The sequence below is a fragment of the Acanthopagrus latus genome, chromosome 2, assembly GCF_904848185.1.
Source record: "Acanthopagrus latus isolate v.2019 chromosome 2, fAcaLat1.1, whole genome shotgun sequence".
NCBI classification, from domain to species: Eukaryota; Metazoa; Chordata; class Actinopteri; order Spariformes; family Sparidae; genus Acanthopagrus; species Acanthopagrus latus.
The window spans coordinates 31,614,148-31,634,339 of record NC_051040.1 but is presented as its reverse complement, the minus strand read 5'-3'; the positions used below and the strand labels follow the sequence as shown (position 1 = coordinate 31,634,339).

General features: G+C 39.6%; 3 protein-coding genes across 9 annotated transcripts in view; 2 read left to right on the top strand and 1 right to left on the bottom strand.

The window, feature by feature from the left end:
- nf1a (neurofibromin 1a) overlaps positions 1–20,192 on the bottom strand; it is a 159,907-nt gene that overhangs the window by 36,763 nt on the left and 102,952 nt on the right. The window lies entirely within an intron of this gene.
- Positions 590–4,933, top strand: LOC119005739 (cell wall protein DAN4). Its single transcript, XM_037073625.1, has 2 exons — positions 590–731; positions 1,242–4,933. The coding sequence occupies exon 2, from the start codon at positions 1,278–1,280 to the stop codon at positions 2,523–2,525; it is 1,248 nt and encodes a 415-aa protein (XP_036929520.1). The 5' UTR covers positions 590–731; positions 1,242–1,277; the 3' UTR covers positions 2,526–4,933.
- Positions 8,959–18,075, top strand: omgb (oligodendrocyte myelin glycoprotein b). The gene is made up of 3 exons (XM_037073637.1): positions 8,959–10,453; positions 12,284–12,496; positions 13,857–18,075. The coding sequence occupies exons 1-3, from the start codon at positions 10,449–10,451 to the stop codon at positions 14,845–14,847; spliced, it is 1,209 nt and encodes a 402-aa protein (XP_036929532.1). The 5' UTR covers positions 8,959–10,448; the 3' UTR covers positions 14,848–18,075.

The window sequence follows — 20,192 nt, the reverse complement described above, 5'->3', positions numbered from 1 at the left end:
AGCTAACACTGAACATGAGTATAGTGGTGCTGAGCTAGCAGTATAGCGGCACAGCGCAGTTGTTCCATCGTCTGGGGAGAACCCTGTATATGCGTCGATTAATCGACTAATCGCTCTAAATGACGACCAGTGGTCGACCAAGCAAATCCTTGGACAGGGGCAGCCCTAATAAAGACATACATTTTAGAAGATTTAACATTTTGTCCTCGCCTTTAGAATGTGGGTTTGGCTTCATTAGAATGAGTCTCATGTCGTAATCACCGCTAAAAAAAGTATAAGTGGGGCTCTTTGAGTCAACGTGGTCTATGACACAGTGGAATAAAAAACTCTGTGAGCTGCAACGAGCAGCTTACGAGTGTGCAAGCCATCAGGTCTGCATGTACAGTACATTTATACATTATTTTGTCTTGAGATCAAGACAAGTTTGAAATATTCGATTTTTATGTTTTCTATTAAGCATTTTAATAGGGCTTTATGTGACACATGCACTGCTATGTTTAGCACAGCAGACTGAGAAAGCATAGGGGTTGTCATCAGTTTCATAGTCACACTTCCTGTAAGTGAGGCAAGAATCAGTCTCAAGGTTTCAGCAGTGAGGAGCAATCCATGCACCTTGTTCCTGCCATAGAGACATCTCGCCTGTCAGGCAACAGCATTTCCTTCAACTATTTCACTTTTAATATCCTGGAATAACACAGCTAACGTGTTACAGAGGTTCTCTGTGTAAACTGGTAAGTACATTTTAATCATTTGAATTATCAATATAGCCTTAGGTCCACCTTATATCCGCTTTAGATTAATGTCAAGTGTTATGGATAGCAAAACTTTATACAGACAACATGTATATATTTGAGTGATTGAGACATTCCCAACACCACAACTAAAACAATCAGTACCTAAGTGCCTTAGAGCGATTTGTGACTGAGAAATTATCATAAAGTTGCTTAAAAAAACTAGAAAAAAGATGTTATAAAAGATGCTCTTGCTTTCTTGATTTAACTGAAGTGAAGAAATGAATGCAAGATATATGCAGCAGTTGACTGCAGTGCAATAAATATACATAGTATATACCCTTGAAACATCTGCCTATTTAGGGACATTTTAAGGGAACTGTTGCAACACCAGGTTTCACAACACTAAGCCGTTTTTGCTCAAACTCATTTGAACTATTTCCTCATTTGGGTTATTGCTTCAGACTGTATGCTGTGCATCTCTGATAAAAATAACCTCCTCTGTTCTAGCTACAGAGAGACAGCAACAGGAGCCAGAAGAAAACAATGATCATCATATTTGTAAGCCTAATTTTTATATGCTTGCTGCCAAAGACAGCAAGCACAGTAACATCTGGCCAGAATCAAAGCTTCACAAATGTGATGACAGGAGGGCTGACCAGACAGGGGACGTCCAGCTCAAACCAACTCTCAGAGGTCGCAGGTCGTGGCATCACACAGTCTATTATAGTGAATCCAACAGCTGAAAAAACTACCAAACCAATGACTGAATCTTTGCACACAAGTCCTTCTAAAACTGCTTCAACAACACCCTCTCAAACATCCACACCAAATATTCAAACAGCACCAACTCTGATCAGTTCCTCATTATCTCAGTTTAACAGCTCCACAGAGGACATGAAGCCCACGACGGAAGTCTCAATATTAACAACAGTGGTATTCCGTTCATCCACGAAACATTCAATACTACGGAGCTCCACCCCAAGCCAAGACACAGGAAAGACGGTGGCCTCCCAATTCACTATTGATAAACTTCCCTATCCATCTACTGGTCTAACACAACCTACAGACCTCATCTTGACGACGACCACATCTACCAAGACTGATGAACACAAGTCTACAAGTACAAGTCCAGCCACAGGTTTATACACGACAAAGAAACCATTCATCCACAGCACCAAGGCAAAAAAAAGACAAGATTCTCCATATGTAAACAGAACAAACCACAGCAAAGCAGTCGCAGGACTGATAGGTGGTGCCCTGGTATTAATGACGGTTGGATTCCTGCTCATTTATGTAAAGAAACGGAAGCTTCAACGGCAGCAGATAAAAACTACTGATTGGGCTGGTCCTTCACCGTTTCTAGAGAGTGGAGCTGACAATGGCCAGGTGACACTAAGGTCATCTAACCGAATTTCCTTCTCCAGCTTCCTGCCTCTAAGGCTGTCCAAAAGGCTGTCCTTGCTCCCGGAAACAGATGAGGAGTTAAAAGACATAAGACTGGGAACGACATTTGGGGATGAACATGGCAAGGGCATGTCTGGTCAAGAGGAGGATGGAAATGATGGACAAGACAGCAATAGGAGTGCAGTAGTTGTTATAGAAAGCACAGGAGAAGCTCCAGAGACAGACATAAACTCTGTTTCTCTATCCTCTTCCCAAACTACTGACTCACTGTGCAAAAATAACAATGTAGAAGTTATAAACCTCAGTGGAGCCCATCCTGCAAATCCCTCTACTTCATCTGGAGCTGTGGAAAATGCACAGCTGAATGATAGCCTGGGGCAACCTTGACTAAACTTACTCCCCACAGCCCCCAACGCATCCTCTTGCATTGGCTTGTAGACAGTTTCCTCTGTGACAGAGAACACAGGAAACTGACTAAATGACTAACATGACATGAGAGAAGTGACGTTAAAGTAGGTTGCTACAGCAAAGAGGAAGAAGTATAAAACATCAGTATAATATCAACAAAGAAGATCAACATTCACATTTTTAGATCTTCAGTTATGCACAAAAAACTTAAGATCTAAAAATGTGAATGAGGATACTTGGCATCACAATGCACAGGACTATGTGAGACCTCATTGGACAGTGCACAAGATTATGTCACACAAACGGGTGATGCAATGACACCCCCAAACTGCCACACAACCGTACTAATAATCATTGCAAGTCTGGATTCTGTCTATTCATCGGCACACAAAAAGAATAAGTATATATAGGGGTGAAACACTTTGACTTGAGTGTTGAGTAATAGCTGTGGATGTCATCAACCAAATAAAAACCATTGTGTTATCTACATCTTGGGTTAGATATGATGATGAAAAGGGTATGCTTATGTTTTATCTGACATAGAAGTTACAGTAAGGTGGCTGCCACAGACAAGAAACATGGACCAACACCCTCTGCAACAGAGTTACACATCTTTGAATTTCATAACTCATGTTTCAAAACTTTCATAACAAAAGATGACATTTCTCAAAATCATGTATGTACAGTCATAAGTGACACCATATTTAAGGCCTGTGTAATAAGTAACAAAAATGGCATTACATATTGTGTGCTTACAGGAGAACCTGTACTAGTGTGTCAGTGAAAGCTAAAATACAGACCCAGCATTTTTCAGCTGCATCTACCACTGACTGTTACGAGTTAAGGCTTTAATTTGTTAACTGCAATGTTTGATATGGTTCAATGATTTTCATAATGTGCCACTTGTAGGCTGTAGTTACTTAAGTGTATTTAATCTAGTTGTTTGGTCATCTTTTTCCTGATAAAGAGATGTTTGTTACATTCCTCTAAATGTGTATTTTTATATCTTCAATTGATTTTGTGTTTCTTTTGTTTTTCTGAATGTTAAGCAATGACAAAAAGCATTGTGAAATTGGTTTCTGCCACATGTATCAATCACTGTGTATACTGCCATTTTCGCTCGCCTAAGATTTCATTTTACGACTTAGGAAGTCATTGTATTGATACTTATATACCAACCTGATGGAGTGCCATGATGTGTTTTGTTGTTCTGATGAAAGAACAGTGATTATGTCATGAACACTTCTAATTGAATCAAAATATAATTTAAACAAGTCTCAATTTAGAATAGTTGTCTTTAAAAGCATCATTTGCTTTTTTAAAATTATTTTATACACATTTAATATCAAGTCACATGGTAATTGCTCTGATCATGCTTAGAAGTCACTTCAGCATCAGGAGCTCAAGCTGATGTCTATCCACTCAAATGCTTTCTTAGGAAGTCAATTACATCAAATGTCCCTTATGATCACTTTTACTCCATCCTATTTTTGTGAAATATCACTGTAGAGCTTGAAAAAACAAAGGTGCTTTAAACTACGTTAATTGATCTTCTAGTACTGACATAGTGCCACCATATCAAAGGGGAATTTTGGTATTTTTAAACCTGGGCCCCAGATTTACAAGGTTTGGTCTGTTAATGATTCATATTCGTACCAAATTTTATCAGTCAGTCCTGTAGTTCATGTCAGCTGCCAGCCACATCAAGGTTGTGATGGCTGCATCACAGTCCTTTGGGGCAACAGAGATTGTCAAAGTTCCTTCCACTTAAAGTACTTGCTTTTGCCAGGCTGAGGTTGTTATTGTATGTGTCAGACTCACAAAAAGACAGAAAGAAAAGGATCACAATGCTGTCAGAGATGGAGTTTACCTAGAAGAACTGTCAGCAGTAATATTTCCAAAGTCATGACCTATCATTTAACTGAGTTTGACAACCGAGATGAGGCAACAACTGTAACAACTTACCTCTCACAAAATTTCAGTAGACTAGTGTTTCTGGTTAGGAATATGATCTTTTTATTCAAAAAAGAGGTTTCAAAAAGGTTTTTCTCTACATGAACAGTTACCATAATATTGTTAGACACTTAAAATAACAACATCACTCAAAAACCACTGTCAGTGGCAAAAACAAGCACTTATAGTCATTTATAGACATTGCTGATGGTTAGAGTTGCCCTGAAGGATTATGATGCAGCCACTGCAGCAGTGTTGCAGCTGCCAGCTGAGGTGATGGTAAACATTAATCATGTACACACCAGTGGGGCAAATGTACAGTGGGGCAAATAAGTATTTAGTCAACCACCAATTGTGCAAGTTCTCCTACTTGAAAAGATTAGAGAGGCCTGTAATTGTCAACATGGGTAAACCTCAACCATGAGAGACAGAATGTGGAAAAAAAAAACAGAAAATCACATTGTTTGATTTTTAAAGAATTTATTTCCAAATTAGAGTGGAAAATAAGTATTTGGTCAGCTACAAAGAAGCAAGATTTCTGGCTGTCAAAGAGGTCTAACTTCTTCTAATGAGGTCTAACGAGGCTCCACTTGTTACCTGTATTAATGGCACCTGTTTTAACTCATTATTGGTATAAAAGACCTCAGTCAGTCACACTCCAAACTCCACTATGGCCAAGACCAAAGAGCTGTCGAAGGACACCAGAGACAAAATTGTAGACCTGCACCAGGCTGGGAAGACTGAATCTGTAATAGGTAAAACGCTTGGTGTAAAGAAATCAACTGCGGGAGCAATTATTAGAAAATGGAAGACATACAAGACCACTGATAATCTCCCTCGATCTGGGGCTCCATGCAAGATCTCACCCCGTGGCGTCAAAATGATAACAAGAACGGTGAGCAAAAATCCCAGAACCACACGGGGGGACCTAGTGAATGACCTACAGAGAGCTGGGACCACAGTAACAAAGGCTACTATCAGTAACACAATGCGCCGCCAGGGACTCAAATCCTGCACTGCCAGACGTGTCCCCCTGCTGAAGCCAGTACACGTCCAGGCCCGTCTGCGGTTTGCTAGAGAGCATTTGGATGATCCAGAAGAGGACTGGGAGAATGTGTTATGGTCAGATGAAACCAAAATAGAACTTTTTGGTAGAAACACAGGTTCTCGTGTTTGGAGGAGAAAGAACACTGAATTGCATCCGAAGAACACCATACCCACTGTGAAGCATGGGGGTGGAAACATCATGCTTTGGGGCTGTTTTTCTGCAAAGGGACCAGGACGACTGATCTGTGTAAAGGAAAGAATGAATGGGGCCATGTATCGAGAGATTTTGAGTGAAAATCTCCTTCCATCAGCAAGGGCATTGAAGATGAGACGTGGCTGGGTCTTTCAGCATGACAATGATCCCAAACACACAGCCAGGGCAACAAAGGAGTGGCTTCGTAAGAAGCATTTCAAGGTCCTGGAGTGGCCTAGCCAGTCTCCAGATCTCAACCCCATAGAAAATCTGTGGAGGGAGTTGAAAGTCCGTGTTGCCCAACGACAGCCCCAAAACATCACTGCTCTAGAGGAGATCTGCATGGAGGAATGGGCCAAAATACCAGCAACAGTGTGTGAAAAGCTTGTGAAGAGTTACAGAAAACGTTTGGCCTCCGTTATTGCCAACAAAGGGTACATAACAAAGTATTGAGATGAACTTTTGGTATTGACCAAATACTTATTTTCCACCATGATTTGCAAATAAATTCTTTAAAAATCAAACAATGTGATTTTCTGGGTTTTTTTTTCCACATTCTGTCTCTCATGGTTGAGGTTTACCCATGTTGACAATTACAGGCCTCTCTAATCTTTTCAAGTGGGAGAAATTGCACAATTAGTGGTTGACTAAATACTTATTTGCCCCACTGTATACAGAGAGCCCAGGTGTAAACATTTTAAATCACATTTAAAAATAAATAAATAAATAAATTCCCCTTAAGTTGACTCGTGTAGTGCCTGTAGGAAGTCTGTATTCCTATACTTAAGTAGCTTTTTCATGGATGGCCAAATGAGGCTGTGTTAGAAGGTGGGACTTCAGGGATATTTAGGTTTGTTGTGAAATCCGATATTCCAGGGTTTAATTGGCCGTTTTTGACTATTTTTGATTTAGCCATTATATTTCACTTTAATAACTATTTACTTGGTTTAATTATTATCAGCACAACGTCACGTGTGACTGTACAGTTACAATATGCAATATAAGTTGTTATTTGCTAAATATGTGCATACATTTTTAAAATTTACAAAGTTATATGTAACTATTTACATTTAAATGCAGGCAATGCTCAGGTCTGCCTGAGCTCCTTCTACACACTAAACACACTACACCAAACACTACATAGCACACTAACTACACACTCCAAACACGCTAAATTTCACAAATCTCTCAACTCTCAACATCACTGTCGGTCTCTACACTGACCGTCGCTGCCTGTCATTCATCCGCCTACGTCCCTCCTACATCTTCCTGTTCCTCAACAACCAAACTTGCTGCTTGGACACTTTCATAACAAAACCCAGCTGTCCGGTTTTGGACCTGCCGGTGCGTCCGTCGACTCAGGAGGTGAGCCATGGAGTTGGGCTAGCAGCTAGCTACACACGAACATCCACAGATTACGATTTGTTTAGTCTCATTTATCCACAACAGTCAGTTTAGATGCACACAACAGAACAGGACCGAACCGCCAGCTAAATCCTGGTCCAGCTCGGGCTGCTGCAGGTATAAATCTGCTTGTTGTCGTGGGTTTGAGCTTTGCAGTGATTGGCTCTGGTGCGCACGTGGCTACGGTGTGCAGTGAATTGGCGAGTTCACGATCATGCAGCAGCAGTGCCTAAAACGTGATGCATGCTGGTTAAAATGTGTCCACGACGACCTGGATGGGAGTGGTTTCTACGCCGCATCTGATGTCACAAGATCTTAAGTTATCACGGGAGCAAGGCAGCTGCAGAGCAGTCGCGCAGTTGCTCTCCAGGTGCTGCGCGACCCTAGACCCTCCTTCATGACATCAGGACTTTGCCCTAATTGGCTCTCATCTACGCTGACATATCTGACGTGTGTTTCGATGAATTTCCATATCCATAAGCGCCTTGTTTGTACTCAAATATCAAATACTTTCAGATAAGTTGCAGCTGTGTGGCCGCACCTATGGGGTAGTCAACATGAAGAAAACTATAAAATCCTAAATGTAATGCAACAACCCTGAAAGATGTCTCAATAAACTCAATGTCACTCTACTTGTGGTGATGATGGAGAAGTGGTTAACTGCGGTGTCCAGTGTTATCTGTACTATCAGATGTATTTCACTCATTGTTGCTATAAGAAAGTGCATCATCTTATGTGTCTATAGTTATGCATATTGGTTAAATGTAGTCAGCAAAATCCCCTCAGCTGTGATATAATCATGCACCTAAGCACAGTTGTCATCATAATAATGAATAACTGTTGTAACTGTATTGTATTGTTATTGGGCAAGACTACTATAATGTACCAGATAGACAAAGTTCAAATTTATTTAATGGTGACATTACAAGGACAACGGATCATGAGCATTTACAGTAAGACAACATTTAGGCTATTCATCTACTCTTGATAAACCTGGACCACTGCGTGACCATTTTGAAGTGAAGCAATTACAAAATATCCAAATCTGAAGTTGTTATTGTGACAACGCTGTCACATTCTGTTGTCTCTAACATAGACAGATAGACAGACAGACAGACATAACTAATCAGATAAATGCACCCTCTGCAAAAGACGCAGTTGACACGGGTCTAGATCCCCCGTCATCTGCATGGAACACAGCAGCAGTTCCACTGCTCTATTCCCTCAGCACACAAGTTTTGATGGACAACTATTTTGAACATCTCAGATTGAATAATTTCCGAAGGAGATTAATATGAGAAAAAGGCCAGCAAAGTTCCCACAGCATCAGATAAGAAAGCTGATTACCGTCATTGTTGATTTTCCTCAAACATTAATGGAATTTCAATTTCCTCCACTTCTAGAAGGCAAACACCACAAGCTCAGCCAAGTCACATCATGTCTTCGGGAAGAGACAGTGTCCGACTTCATAGCAGCGTTTGTAGCCCCGCCCCTGCAGTCGCCAGCAGATCTTGCTACTGTAGTCAGTCAGCAGGTGTTCACCTTGAATGCGCCGATTGGCTCTGGTGCGCACGCGACTGTGGTGGCTACGGTTAGCAATGTTAGCAGAATTGGTAAAGCATTTATGAAATAAATTATTAACGGTATCATTGCAGTCCAAACAAATGCGACATGGCACACCCTTGAACCAAGCAGCAGCCATGTGGAAACTCTCAGGTCAGTCTGATCCTGATCTGCAGAGATATTTGAGGAACACATAAACAGACAGACAGACAGACAGACAGACAGACAGACAGACAGACAGACAGACAGAGATTCCTTGCTTTTACAGAGACGTATGACTATCGCCTATTTACATATTCAGCTAACATGGAGCAACATTTGCATGAATTCGAGCAGGAAAAAACACTCAGCTGATAACTGTGCGTTCTTGACTACCACAGATCCTTTCATATCTATTCACATTGCCAATTCATGTGGAATTATAAAAGCACTGGGGCTGGGCGATAGATCAATATACACTGATCAGCTTTAGCAGCTACTTATACTCATTATACTCTTAACGCTGCTTTGAATAAATCAACAAATGGTGTATATGAAAAACAAATATAACAGCCAACAAAAAATTCACATGCCAGCAGAAATATGCCTCTCAACTCAAGTTTTATTTTTTAAAGAACAAAATCTGACATTTTTGGTCAACATCACAGGAACTTCAGAGGCACTTGGGCACAAACATGTGAACATGTAGGTCATGTCTGTAGATGCATCTATATCCAACATGTACATGCTCAAATATGGCCATGGTTGGGCTGGTGCGTTCGGGAGCACATCGGGGGTAGTGGAAGGGTTGTCCATGACGTGCTTGTGCCATATGAGCACTGCCTTGCTTGGCATAACGACCCACCCACTCTGTGAAGCATTTGAGTGCTGCCAGGGCAAGCCAATCAGAGGCAATCTTGGCTTAGAATGTCATGACATGCTTCATGCCTTTTGAAAAATAAAACAACATTTATATTATATAGGTCTTTTTTTTAATTAAAAAAAAAAAATTCATGTTATTAGCCAAAATTGTAGTTTGTAAATTGAGTAGTTAAACAACTGGCTTTCCATAAAAGGGTGCACATGGTCTGCAACAATGCTTAGGTAGGTGGTACGTGTCAAACATCCACATGGGTGCCTTTTTCCCACAGTGCATCCTGGTGCCATCTATTCCGCAGAAAAGCGACGCATATGCACCCCGATATAGATATCGCTCAAAAATATCGGGAGATTTGATTTTACAATCCTGTATTAGCTTTTATGGGGTTCTTTAAGGAGATTTCCAATCATCAATATATTGTGCATTCCCATATAGCCTAAAAATATCACATTATTTTATATAGGGCATATCCTCCAGCCCTAAAAAGTATGCATTATAGCTGCTTGAATCCAGGTAGTACTTGATAAAACTGGACACACACACACACACACACACACACACACACCTCATTCCAGCTCTTGCTTGCCTCGTCAGCAGCAGAGTGGGCTGGCTCGCTGCTGCAATTCTCTTGTCTCCCTCTCTCCCTCCCCTCCATGCATCTCCTTCTCCTAACCCACACTTCCAGTTGCATCTGGAGCCTGCAGAGCTGTGAGCAATATAGGGCAGTTGCTAGCAGGCAGCATGTTTAACACCAGACAACAACAGCCAGAAAAAAGAGACTGAGACCATTACCTTCAACCATCAGAAAACCTTTAAAGCATAAGGGAACTGGAGGAGGACACAAGAGGAGAAAAGGCGAGATGACAGACCGACACTAGAAAGGATGAGGTGAGTGATCTGAAATTCAAAGATAAAGAAAAGCGTACAACCCATATACACCTGATGGGAAGGGCAGTGAGCCATCTCATTCGGAATCCTGCTAATGCAGTACACTACCATGTAATGTTGTGCTGGCACATGAGGAAACTACTCCTTGCTCATTTCAGCATTTAAGCAAACACAACGTCTTATAGTGTTGTAAGACACAATCACAGCAGGCATCAACTGCCATAAACCGAATAACGCAACAGCAAAGGTAAATTTATGGAACACATTTCAAGGGTGTTAACATGTTCCACAGTTCTGTCTTTAAAACACAAACACACATGGACCTTGAGTGATTAGCTCAAAACAGCTGCAGTCACGGACACAGTGTATCAACCTAAATGGACTCAGTCTCACTGCAGCACTCGGAGCTCCAGTCCCACTGGCAGAGCTTCAAACCGGCTAGCATTCAGGATGACTGGCACCCTTATATAATGCATCAGGAGCAGAAAAGCTAAGCTATCTGTCCGATTCCAGAAACCAGTCCTCACAGGAAGCCAGATGGATAGCATGGGTCTGATGTGTTTATATTCAAAACAGTCAGACTGCCCTACATTTCTGCTGCAGTCACATGCATCAAAGGCTAATTGTTCTCACACTGGTGATTCCATAATACATACCATCAGTGGTATTACATTGACAGCTCAAGGCTCATGTTATTCATACACAGTGGCTCAGCTAGTCCAGGACTGTAGCCTCAGTTTTGGTCAGAATGGAAGTTTCAAACTAATTATTGACACTGCAACAAAGACATTAGGGGGTGGGTAAATTCAAGTTTGAAGTGGATTCCAGTTTTTAGTGCACCAAGAACTTGATCTGAGCATGTTCCATGCCTTCAAAATGCTGACTGCTGAATAGGTTGAATGTTAGGCCACAGTCGAAGATAGCCAAAAACAGTACCGGTACCATAAAAAATAGAAGACATAACATACCTAATTTTAAGCTAGAATGTCATTCAGTAGTGTGCATACCTTTGTCAAGGCAGTTCCCTTGTGTACTTACTTACTCATAAATAGCAGCCACCTAAATAGGCCTATCATGCAATGTTAAAGAAAGTGAGAAAAGAATCCTGGATCCATCCATCCCCAGATCAGAACCAAAATTTAATGGGGTCAATTCTGGGCCGAAACCCATCACTGATTCAAGTTTTGTGGAAAGCTGTTTAGTAGCTCTTGTGTAATACTGTTGACAAACCAACCAACCAACCAACACACATATAAACAAGGGTGAAAAGGTAACCTCCTTGGCAGAGACAGCAAAATATTGATGTCAGAAAGCATTACAACAATGTAATTCCTTCACAGTGTTGTATGGAGATATTTTGGAATTCAACTGTAGTTCGTACTTTGTGTCACTGAATAATTTTCCTAGCTATCCTATATATATATATATATATATATATATATATATATATATATATATATATATATATATATATATATATATATATATATATATATATATATATATATATATATATATGATATGACATATGATGTATACTTGCTTGGTTAAAATAATTCTAAAGCCAGCACACCCCAGGATTTTCTGTACCACTAACAAGCAGTCAGAAATATGTAAGAAATCCAGTGTTCATACAAGTATCACAATGGGGCTGTTTACACTGAGAAGAGAGCAGAATTTGATTAACCGAACTCTAATAATTGTAGTTACCTTAACATATATGTGATTTTGAAAGCATTATACATCAAAAAGTGCGCAACATGGTACTATGTATTATCTTTTCTAACAATCAATTCAAGATGTGTAACCTATTTAACTTTCATCCTATAGAGCCCTGAACATGCCTGCCTGCTCTGCCTCCCTGCTTTGCCTGCCCCTCCTGCTGCTATGTGGGCTGCTGGGCAGTTGGGTGCTGTCCATCTGTCCACCTGTGTGCTTCTGCAGCCGGGGACACCGTGTGGTAGACTGCTCCTCACGGGGCCTAACCAAACTACCGTCTGGTCTGCAGCACAACATCCGCTTTCTCAACCTCTCCTTTAATAGGTGAGTAGCTGCAGCTCTGAAATGTCATTTGGTTCATCGTGTGATCTTCCACAACGACTGAATATATGCAGTAGGTATGAGAATGTACAAAGTTAGTTCTAAAATCATAAAGAAAGTCCAAAAAAATGTTTTCTTTCTAAGAAAGGTGACGGTCAATTTAATTTGGAGTTTGCTTCTCCAGCAAAAAAAATAATAAATTCAATAAAAAAAAACTCCTCAGGGATATTTACATGTAGCAGCCTTCTGTCCATCTATTTTTTCAAAAAATTCATACCATTTAGTTTACAAGCTAGCTATGCTGACTAAAAATGATAGTGATGATGTCTAGGCTTAATCTGAGAGATGAGAGCAGTTCTTCATCTCATCAAATGTTTTCAAATGCACAATGTTAGGTGTCAGGGTGATAGCAGTAATTATACTGTCGTGGGGAAGCACTATGGGTGCATGTATGGAACTTCTGAAGGGGGTAACAACTCATTCCGTTTTTTACAAATGAAAACACATAAGCAACTTCAATAGAGCACATACCTTTGCTAAGGCCCAACAGTCCCCTTTGATTCAACAACAGTCACATTTCTCAATCCCCATTTTATCAGCTGAACATTGTTGGTGTGGCAGATTTCCGTCCCGATTTGTTACCGTACAGCGGCAGAAACAGACCACCCTCTGTGAAAGTATTTAAATCTTCCAGATCTGGATGATTTTTAGGATCTGTATCCAACTGCACTCATTCATAGATACGGTACCAGTCACTTAAATACACCTATTTTTTTTCAATCACAATCTATGCATTATTCTCTGCAAAATAATTGTGGGAATGGTGTTTTTTTAAAAATATATTTTCAATGTTAAAGGAAGTAAAATATCCTGGATCAGTCCCGTTTTCTGTATCCACGCTCAAAGTTAATGGGGTCTTTTCTGGGCTGAGACCCAACCAAGTTAAGTTTGGTGGAAATTTGTTCAGTAGATTTTGTGTGATCCTGGTGACAAACCACCAACAAACCAAAAAACTAGTAGGCTCGGCAAACTTTTCTACTTAGTCACGGAAGTGGTTCTACCTTTCTTGGTCAGGTCTAAGAAGTAGCTTATGATGGCTAATATTTAGCAAACTGAGTGTAGCAATGCTATGTAACTAACACCACCAAATTAATAACTTTACAGTTCCAACATATTTCAGCATTTTCCATTTAACTCTCATTTAAGGACACAATGACTGCTGTTCAATCGAAGTTATATTTACAATACACGACCTTCTATGATTAATTTGTTATTAAAACTAGTTTTCTTATATCATGCTGTTCAACCTCTCTAATAAACAGTCAAATAAATAAGTTTTTTCAACATTACACTCTCCTGAAAGTTTGCAGGCTCTGGATGATCAGCTCAGTCAATATGCCCACCTGCGAAGCCTGGACCTGTCCTACAACCGCCTGGAGAGCCTGCCCTCCTCCTTGCCACGCTCTTTGTGGGACATCAGAGCGGCAGGGAACCATCTACGCTCGTTGGACAAAAACGACACCGCTTACCACTGGAACCTGAGAGTACTGGACTTATCAGATAATGAGCTGGAGAGAGTGGTATTCATCAACAACACACTGCCAAGTCTTCAAGCTCTCAATCTCAGTCACAACAGATTTTGGACTGTGCCAACGAATATGCCACACAACTTAGAGAACATTGATCTGTCGCATAACTATTTGGCGCAGATCCTGCCTGGATCGTTGGATCGGCTACCAAGGCTGACTCATTTCTATTTGCATGCAAATCGCTTCTCCTGGTTGCCTGAAGGGATATTTGATCAGCTGAAGGTGTTGGAGGTGATGACTCTTGGGGATAACCCCTGGGCTTGTGAAGAAGAAGAAAACATAACAAGGCTCCTGAGATGGTCTGAGCAGACCCGAGCAACTGTCTTTGGATGCCCCTGTTATACAAGACCCATCTGTGGGAAAACCCATTCGCCAACACCAGGGAGGGACTGGCACTCTGTACTGTTTACAGAGCCACCACTCTGGGTTAACAGCAGAGGTGATGGGCATGGTGTCCTATCACCTGCAAGAATTGCAGAGGTCACATCTAGTTACCAGGCAAAATCTGCACTTTTCGAGACAGGAGTTTATCAGGACAAAAGAGGAATGAATGAATCTGGGGATCACATGGAATTTGTCTGGACAGCTTCCACAAGTTTGGATAGTGTCTCAACGTACACAAGCACAACAACAAGACCACAGTCTTCAACCAAGAAGCCTAAAGTAGCTAACTCAGAAAATAACGGTCAGGGACTTCTTATGGAGAATCCACAAACTGTCATCATGACTATATTAGTCATGGCAACAGCATTAAACACCATGTGAACTACCTTGACAGGACACGGAATACACTACTACCCAGATGATATACGATGAATGTGTGATCAAGTACCTCCAATTAGCAGCTCCATTTTCATTTCCTTTAATAAACTGTGGCGATGGTTACTGCCTGCTTTAACCGTCATCAAGTGTATAACCATCCCTTCAACAAGCTCAACATGTGCAATGTGACAATGTCTCTCAAAATCCTGTACAGGACCATGAACTGTATAAACCTACAATATCTGATTATGTGGTTCAACTTGAGTGCTAATATCAATGCTCAATTCTCAGTATAATGCTTGCACACTGACAGACTGCTCTGATCTATGCTTTCTTCGTTGTAGTGATGCTTGTGCCATACTTAGTCTGATGAGCCATTTCAAATAAGACTGAAAATAGACATTACATTATCCCTATCTGCACACCAAGCTGCCTCTGTCAGCAAGTGAGGAAGGAGCCTAAAATGTCTTTACTGTACAACAAAACATGAGAAAAGTTGCTAATAAAGGGCTACTGAGATAAAGGGATTACAAAGTAAAACAGAGTAGTCATAGGTGGTCTCCTGTGAAGATTGAATAAATATTAAAAGAAATCCAGTACAGTTCAATAAGTCCTCTATGAGTCCTATGTGCAACAAAGAAATACCAAAGTACAAGAGATAAATAAACTGTCAATAAATGTAGCTGTCTAACTCTGCCTTTTTAACATGATTAAGTTACTAGTCACTTTGCAGACTTGTGTTGACAGGCTGTAAATTGTGACATGCACCTAAGCAGACAGTGTTGTGGGCAGGACATTGGTCATTGGAGTACTTTAACAAATGCAATAATCAGTCTATCAATGAACAAAGGGTTTGCATATTTCCTTTCACACAAAGAAAAAACAGTGGAAAGTCAGCGGTGGCCGGTGGATCCTGAGCTGAAAATATTAAGCAGGTCAAGGGGCCTAAACTATAAAACTGTGGGCAGGTTTCATGTCATAACATGGCTTCGAAACACAAAGTGCTTACGGACGAAAATATCTGATTCTTGACACAGTGCGAAATCACATCCTACCCCAGTTTTGTTTTAAAATAACAATCAACCTCGAAATGCGAGCTACATGTAACACCCACAGTCGCTTAAAAACTGTCAGTGAAATGCCACTAATTAATATTCATTCACACTGACTGCATAAAGATGAACACAGAAAACACAGGGAAAAACATAACTGTCCAACATGAAAGTGGATGCCAAAAGCACACAGACAAGGTTTCTGAGAACTGCCTGATCACTTGAAAGACACTTTTGCTAACCAGTAGCCATAAAGACAGAGCTGGAGTTAGCATACAAGCTAACAAGCTATGTAGCTTGACTGCAACATCGTACGGCAATATGTGCTATTGCCAATATTACTGTAACCGCTGCCACCATTGCCTTGTGGTTAAAACATAGAATGAAACATACATAAAGCAAGGACCCTTACTTATCCAGCAGAAAAGTGTCTAATTCTGTGTTACTCTTGAGAATTTACAAATCCCACAGCTCCCTAAACCTCTGAATGACGCTACGATATTTATCCTAGTTTTCTTTCAGGCTTGGTCCAATTCTTTCTTTTTACACTGCTTTTCTTCATCAGTCTTCCTATTTCTTGATGTGGGCAATGGTGGGGCATTTTTCGGCTTTGTTGTTGATGTTGGATTTTTACACAGCTGACCTGTATCTTATTCTACTGTCAGATCATAATGACTATTTTAGCAAATGTAACAACAACAGGGGGGTTATTATGCTGCAAGGTCTTAGTTGAAATCTATTATCCCAAATGTTGGTTTTTCTTTTAGTTGTGTGTTTCTGATTACACTTTCATAAGACAAAATATTAATCAAGATGGATGAAAATTCTCAAGACAAATAGAAGTTTTTCCAAGATCCAAAAAATAATGTATGATGACATTTCCTGGTAAAGGGTCAACAGAACTGCTTATACACTGAGGCCTTATCATAAAGAGCCTACCCATGCACACTAGGGTAATTAACAGGAGACTAATACATGACCCTGCTTTGTAGTGAAAGATACATCCAACAGTTCAAAGCAAAACCACATTAACATAAGGTAAGCTAAGAGAAAATGGAAAGAGTTTGTTATAACAAATGTAACTTACTGACCTTTAAAAATAGACAAACCTGTATGGTGCAATGTGCTTTTTTGTTGAAACTACACTACACCAAAAAACACTTTCAAATACATCAGATGAACTAATTATTCAAGTTGAAAATATTTACTTCTTATGTAAACTGTATAATTTGTTGAGAACAAAATGATGTAACAACAGTCAATGGAAACTAAAATCATCAACCCACTGTGAGCTGGATAAAAATCACACTGAAAATCAAAGTTAAAAATGACTCAGTGGTGTGAGTGGCCCTCAAGCACCTTTAAGCATCCCTGATAACATCTGGCCATATTCCTGATGAGTCGGCGGATGGTGTTTTCTACCAGAATCTTCTACCAGACCTGGATCAGGGTATCAGTGAGATCCTGGACAGTCTGTGATGGTACTTGGCAGCATTGGATGCACTGATACACAACATCCCATAGCTGCTGCTCAATTGGATTAAGGTCAGGGGAACGAGAGGGCCAGTTGATGACATCAATGCCTTCATCATCCAGGAACTGCCGACAGACTCTGGCCACATGAGGCCGGGCATAGTCCTGCACCAGGAGGAACCTGTTACCCAACATCAGTCAGGGTACCATTGGCTCTGACATGGAGGTCTGTGCGACCCTTTAAAGACCATCACTGACCTACTGCCAAACCGGTCATGCTGGATGATGTTACAGGTAGCATAATGTCCCCCACTATGTCTCCTGACTCTTTTACACCTGTAACATGTGCTTTGAGTGAACCCACACTTTCTGTGAAGAGAACAGGGTGCCAATGACAAATCTGTCAGTTCTGCCAGTTTGCAAGTGGAAATTAGACCTTGCAGTAGCGGTACAGAACTTTTTTTTTTTTTTTTTATTAATGTTATTCCGAATATGCAAATAGAACATGGCTTCCTGATTGCTATTTAACAAATTATTTGAATAACATGTGTTTATACATTTTCTTGAACTGGTTGATATTTGGACTTTGCTTGAGTTCCTCACTTAGGTTGTTCCATAGCTTGACACCAGAAATAGATATACAGAAACTTCTCAAGGTTTTTCATCTGTTTATTCTTTTGAAGTTATGTTCCCCTCTTAATTGATAATCTCCCTCCCAATTTCTAAATAAATTTTGTATATTTTCTGGTAATTGTCTGTTTTTTGCCCTGTACATGATAATTGCTGTTTGGTAAGACACAATGTCAGTGAATTTCAGTAGTTTTGATTGTATAAAAAGTGGATTTGTATGTTCCAAGTAGCTGACCTTATGAATAGTCCTTATTACTCTTTTCTGCAGGATAGTAAGTGACCGTAATGAAGTTTTGTAAGTGTTTCCCCAAACCTCAGCACAGTAATGCATATATGGCAAGACCAGTGAACAGTACAGTGTGCGAAGAGAATTATGATCCAGTAATTGTTTTGCTTTGTGTATGACTGCAATGCTTCTTGAAACTTTGGACTGAACATGTTTGATGTGTGGTTTCCAACTCAGTCTGTCATCTACTATAACCCCAAGAAATCTGTTTTCGTGCACCCTTTCAATTTCAACCCCATCTAATTCTACTCGCACTTTTGTGTTCCTTGTGCATTTGCCAAACAACATGAACTTAGTCTTACTTACATTTAATGATAATTTATTCCAGTCAAACCATGTCTTTAGTTTTTTCATTTCCTCGTTTATAACTGTTTCCACTGGTTTAATGTTTTCTCCTGAGCCAAAAATATTTGTGTCATCCACGAAATTGACCTATTGCATCTGTGATTTCCTCTATTGATTCCATTATTGCCTGTGATGTTGATCTGTTAACCCTAAACCCATACTGACTCTCTGAAAATAATTTGTATTTTTCCAAAAATGCATCCATTCTATTGTTAAAAAGCCTTTCCAATATTTTTGAGAGCTGTGGCAGTATTGAGACAGGTCTGTAGTTTGTAAAGTTGTGCTTGCTCCCAGTTTTATATATCGGAATGACTTTAGCAATTTTCATCTGGTTAGGAAATGTACCAGTTTGAAAAGACAAATTGCAGATGTGTGCTAATAGCTTTGATACCCCTTCAATGACCTGTTTAATTAATGACATATCAATGCCATTATGATCTGTAGATGTTTTATTGTACACATTTTTACTATGTTGATAATTTCATTTTCCTCTATCGCTTTCAGGAACATTGAGTGGGGATTCCTTATTATTAGTTTATCCATGTAGTCTCCAACTGGCCCTGGACTTGGGATGTTTTTCGCTAGCTCAGGACCAACATCTACAAAGAACTGATTAAAACTATTTGCCACCTCATCCATATTATAATTTTCGTTATTAATTATAACAAAATATTTAGGCAATTTGTTTTGTTTAGCACCATCTCTAATAGTATTGTTTAGCATGTTCCATATCCCTTTCATATTGTTTGTTATCTTCTAATTTCTTTTTATAGTATTCTTTTTTGCTTAATCTTATAATATTAGTTAACTTATTCTTATATCTTTTATATTTATCTTCTGCCTCTTTTGTTCTTTGTGTTATGAAATTCCTGTAGAGTAAATTTTTCTTTTTACATGCATTTCTAAAACATTTAGTTAACCATGGATTGCTCTTATGTGCTAGTTTTTATTATATCTCTTAATGGGACAGTGCTTATCATATAATGAAGTGAATGTAATCAATAATTTGTTGTATGTATTATTTACATCTGTTTCATTATATATTGCATCCCAGTCCTTTGCCATTAATTTGTGTTTTAGAGTAGCTATTGTCTCCTCTGTTCTAATTCGTCTATATTGTTTATGTTCCTCTATTTCAATTCTATTATAATTATTGTCATATACTGTGAATACTGGAAGGTGGTCAGTGATATCACTAATTAATAACCCACTTATTGTCTTATTCTCTATTACATTGGTAAATATGTTATCTATCAGAGTTGCACTATGAGATGTTATTCTGCTGGGTCTAGTGATGGTAGGAAAGAGACTCAAACTATGCATTGAGTTTAAAAAATCTTCAATACTTTTCTGATTGTTGGGGTTTAGTATATCGATATTATAATCCCCACAAATGAAGATATTTTTGTTACCCATTTTTATTACCATGCTTTCTATCCATTCCTTGAAATTATCTATATTAGAACCCGGAACTCTATATATACACAACTGAAAATGACATCTTTTTTCTTTTCAATACAAATCTGTATTGAGAGACATTCAAGAAGGCTATCACCTGTGTC

Bases quoted from the DNA above. Each gene is read 5' to 3' on its own strand.
- omgb (XM_037073637.1), top strand. The intron at 12,497-13,856 runs GTGAGTAGCTGC...CTCTCCTGAAAG, and splicing joins CTCAACCTCTCCTTTAATAG to TTTGCAGGCTCTGGATGATC.
- LOC119005739 (XM_037073625.1), top strand. From the start codon at position 1,278: ATGATCATCATATTTGTAAGCCTAATTTTTATATGCTTGCTGCCAAAG.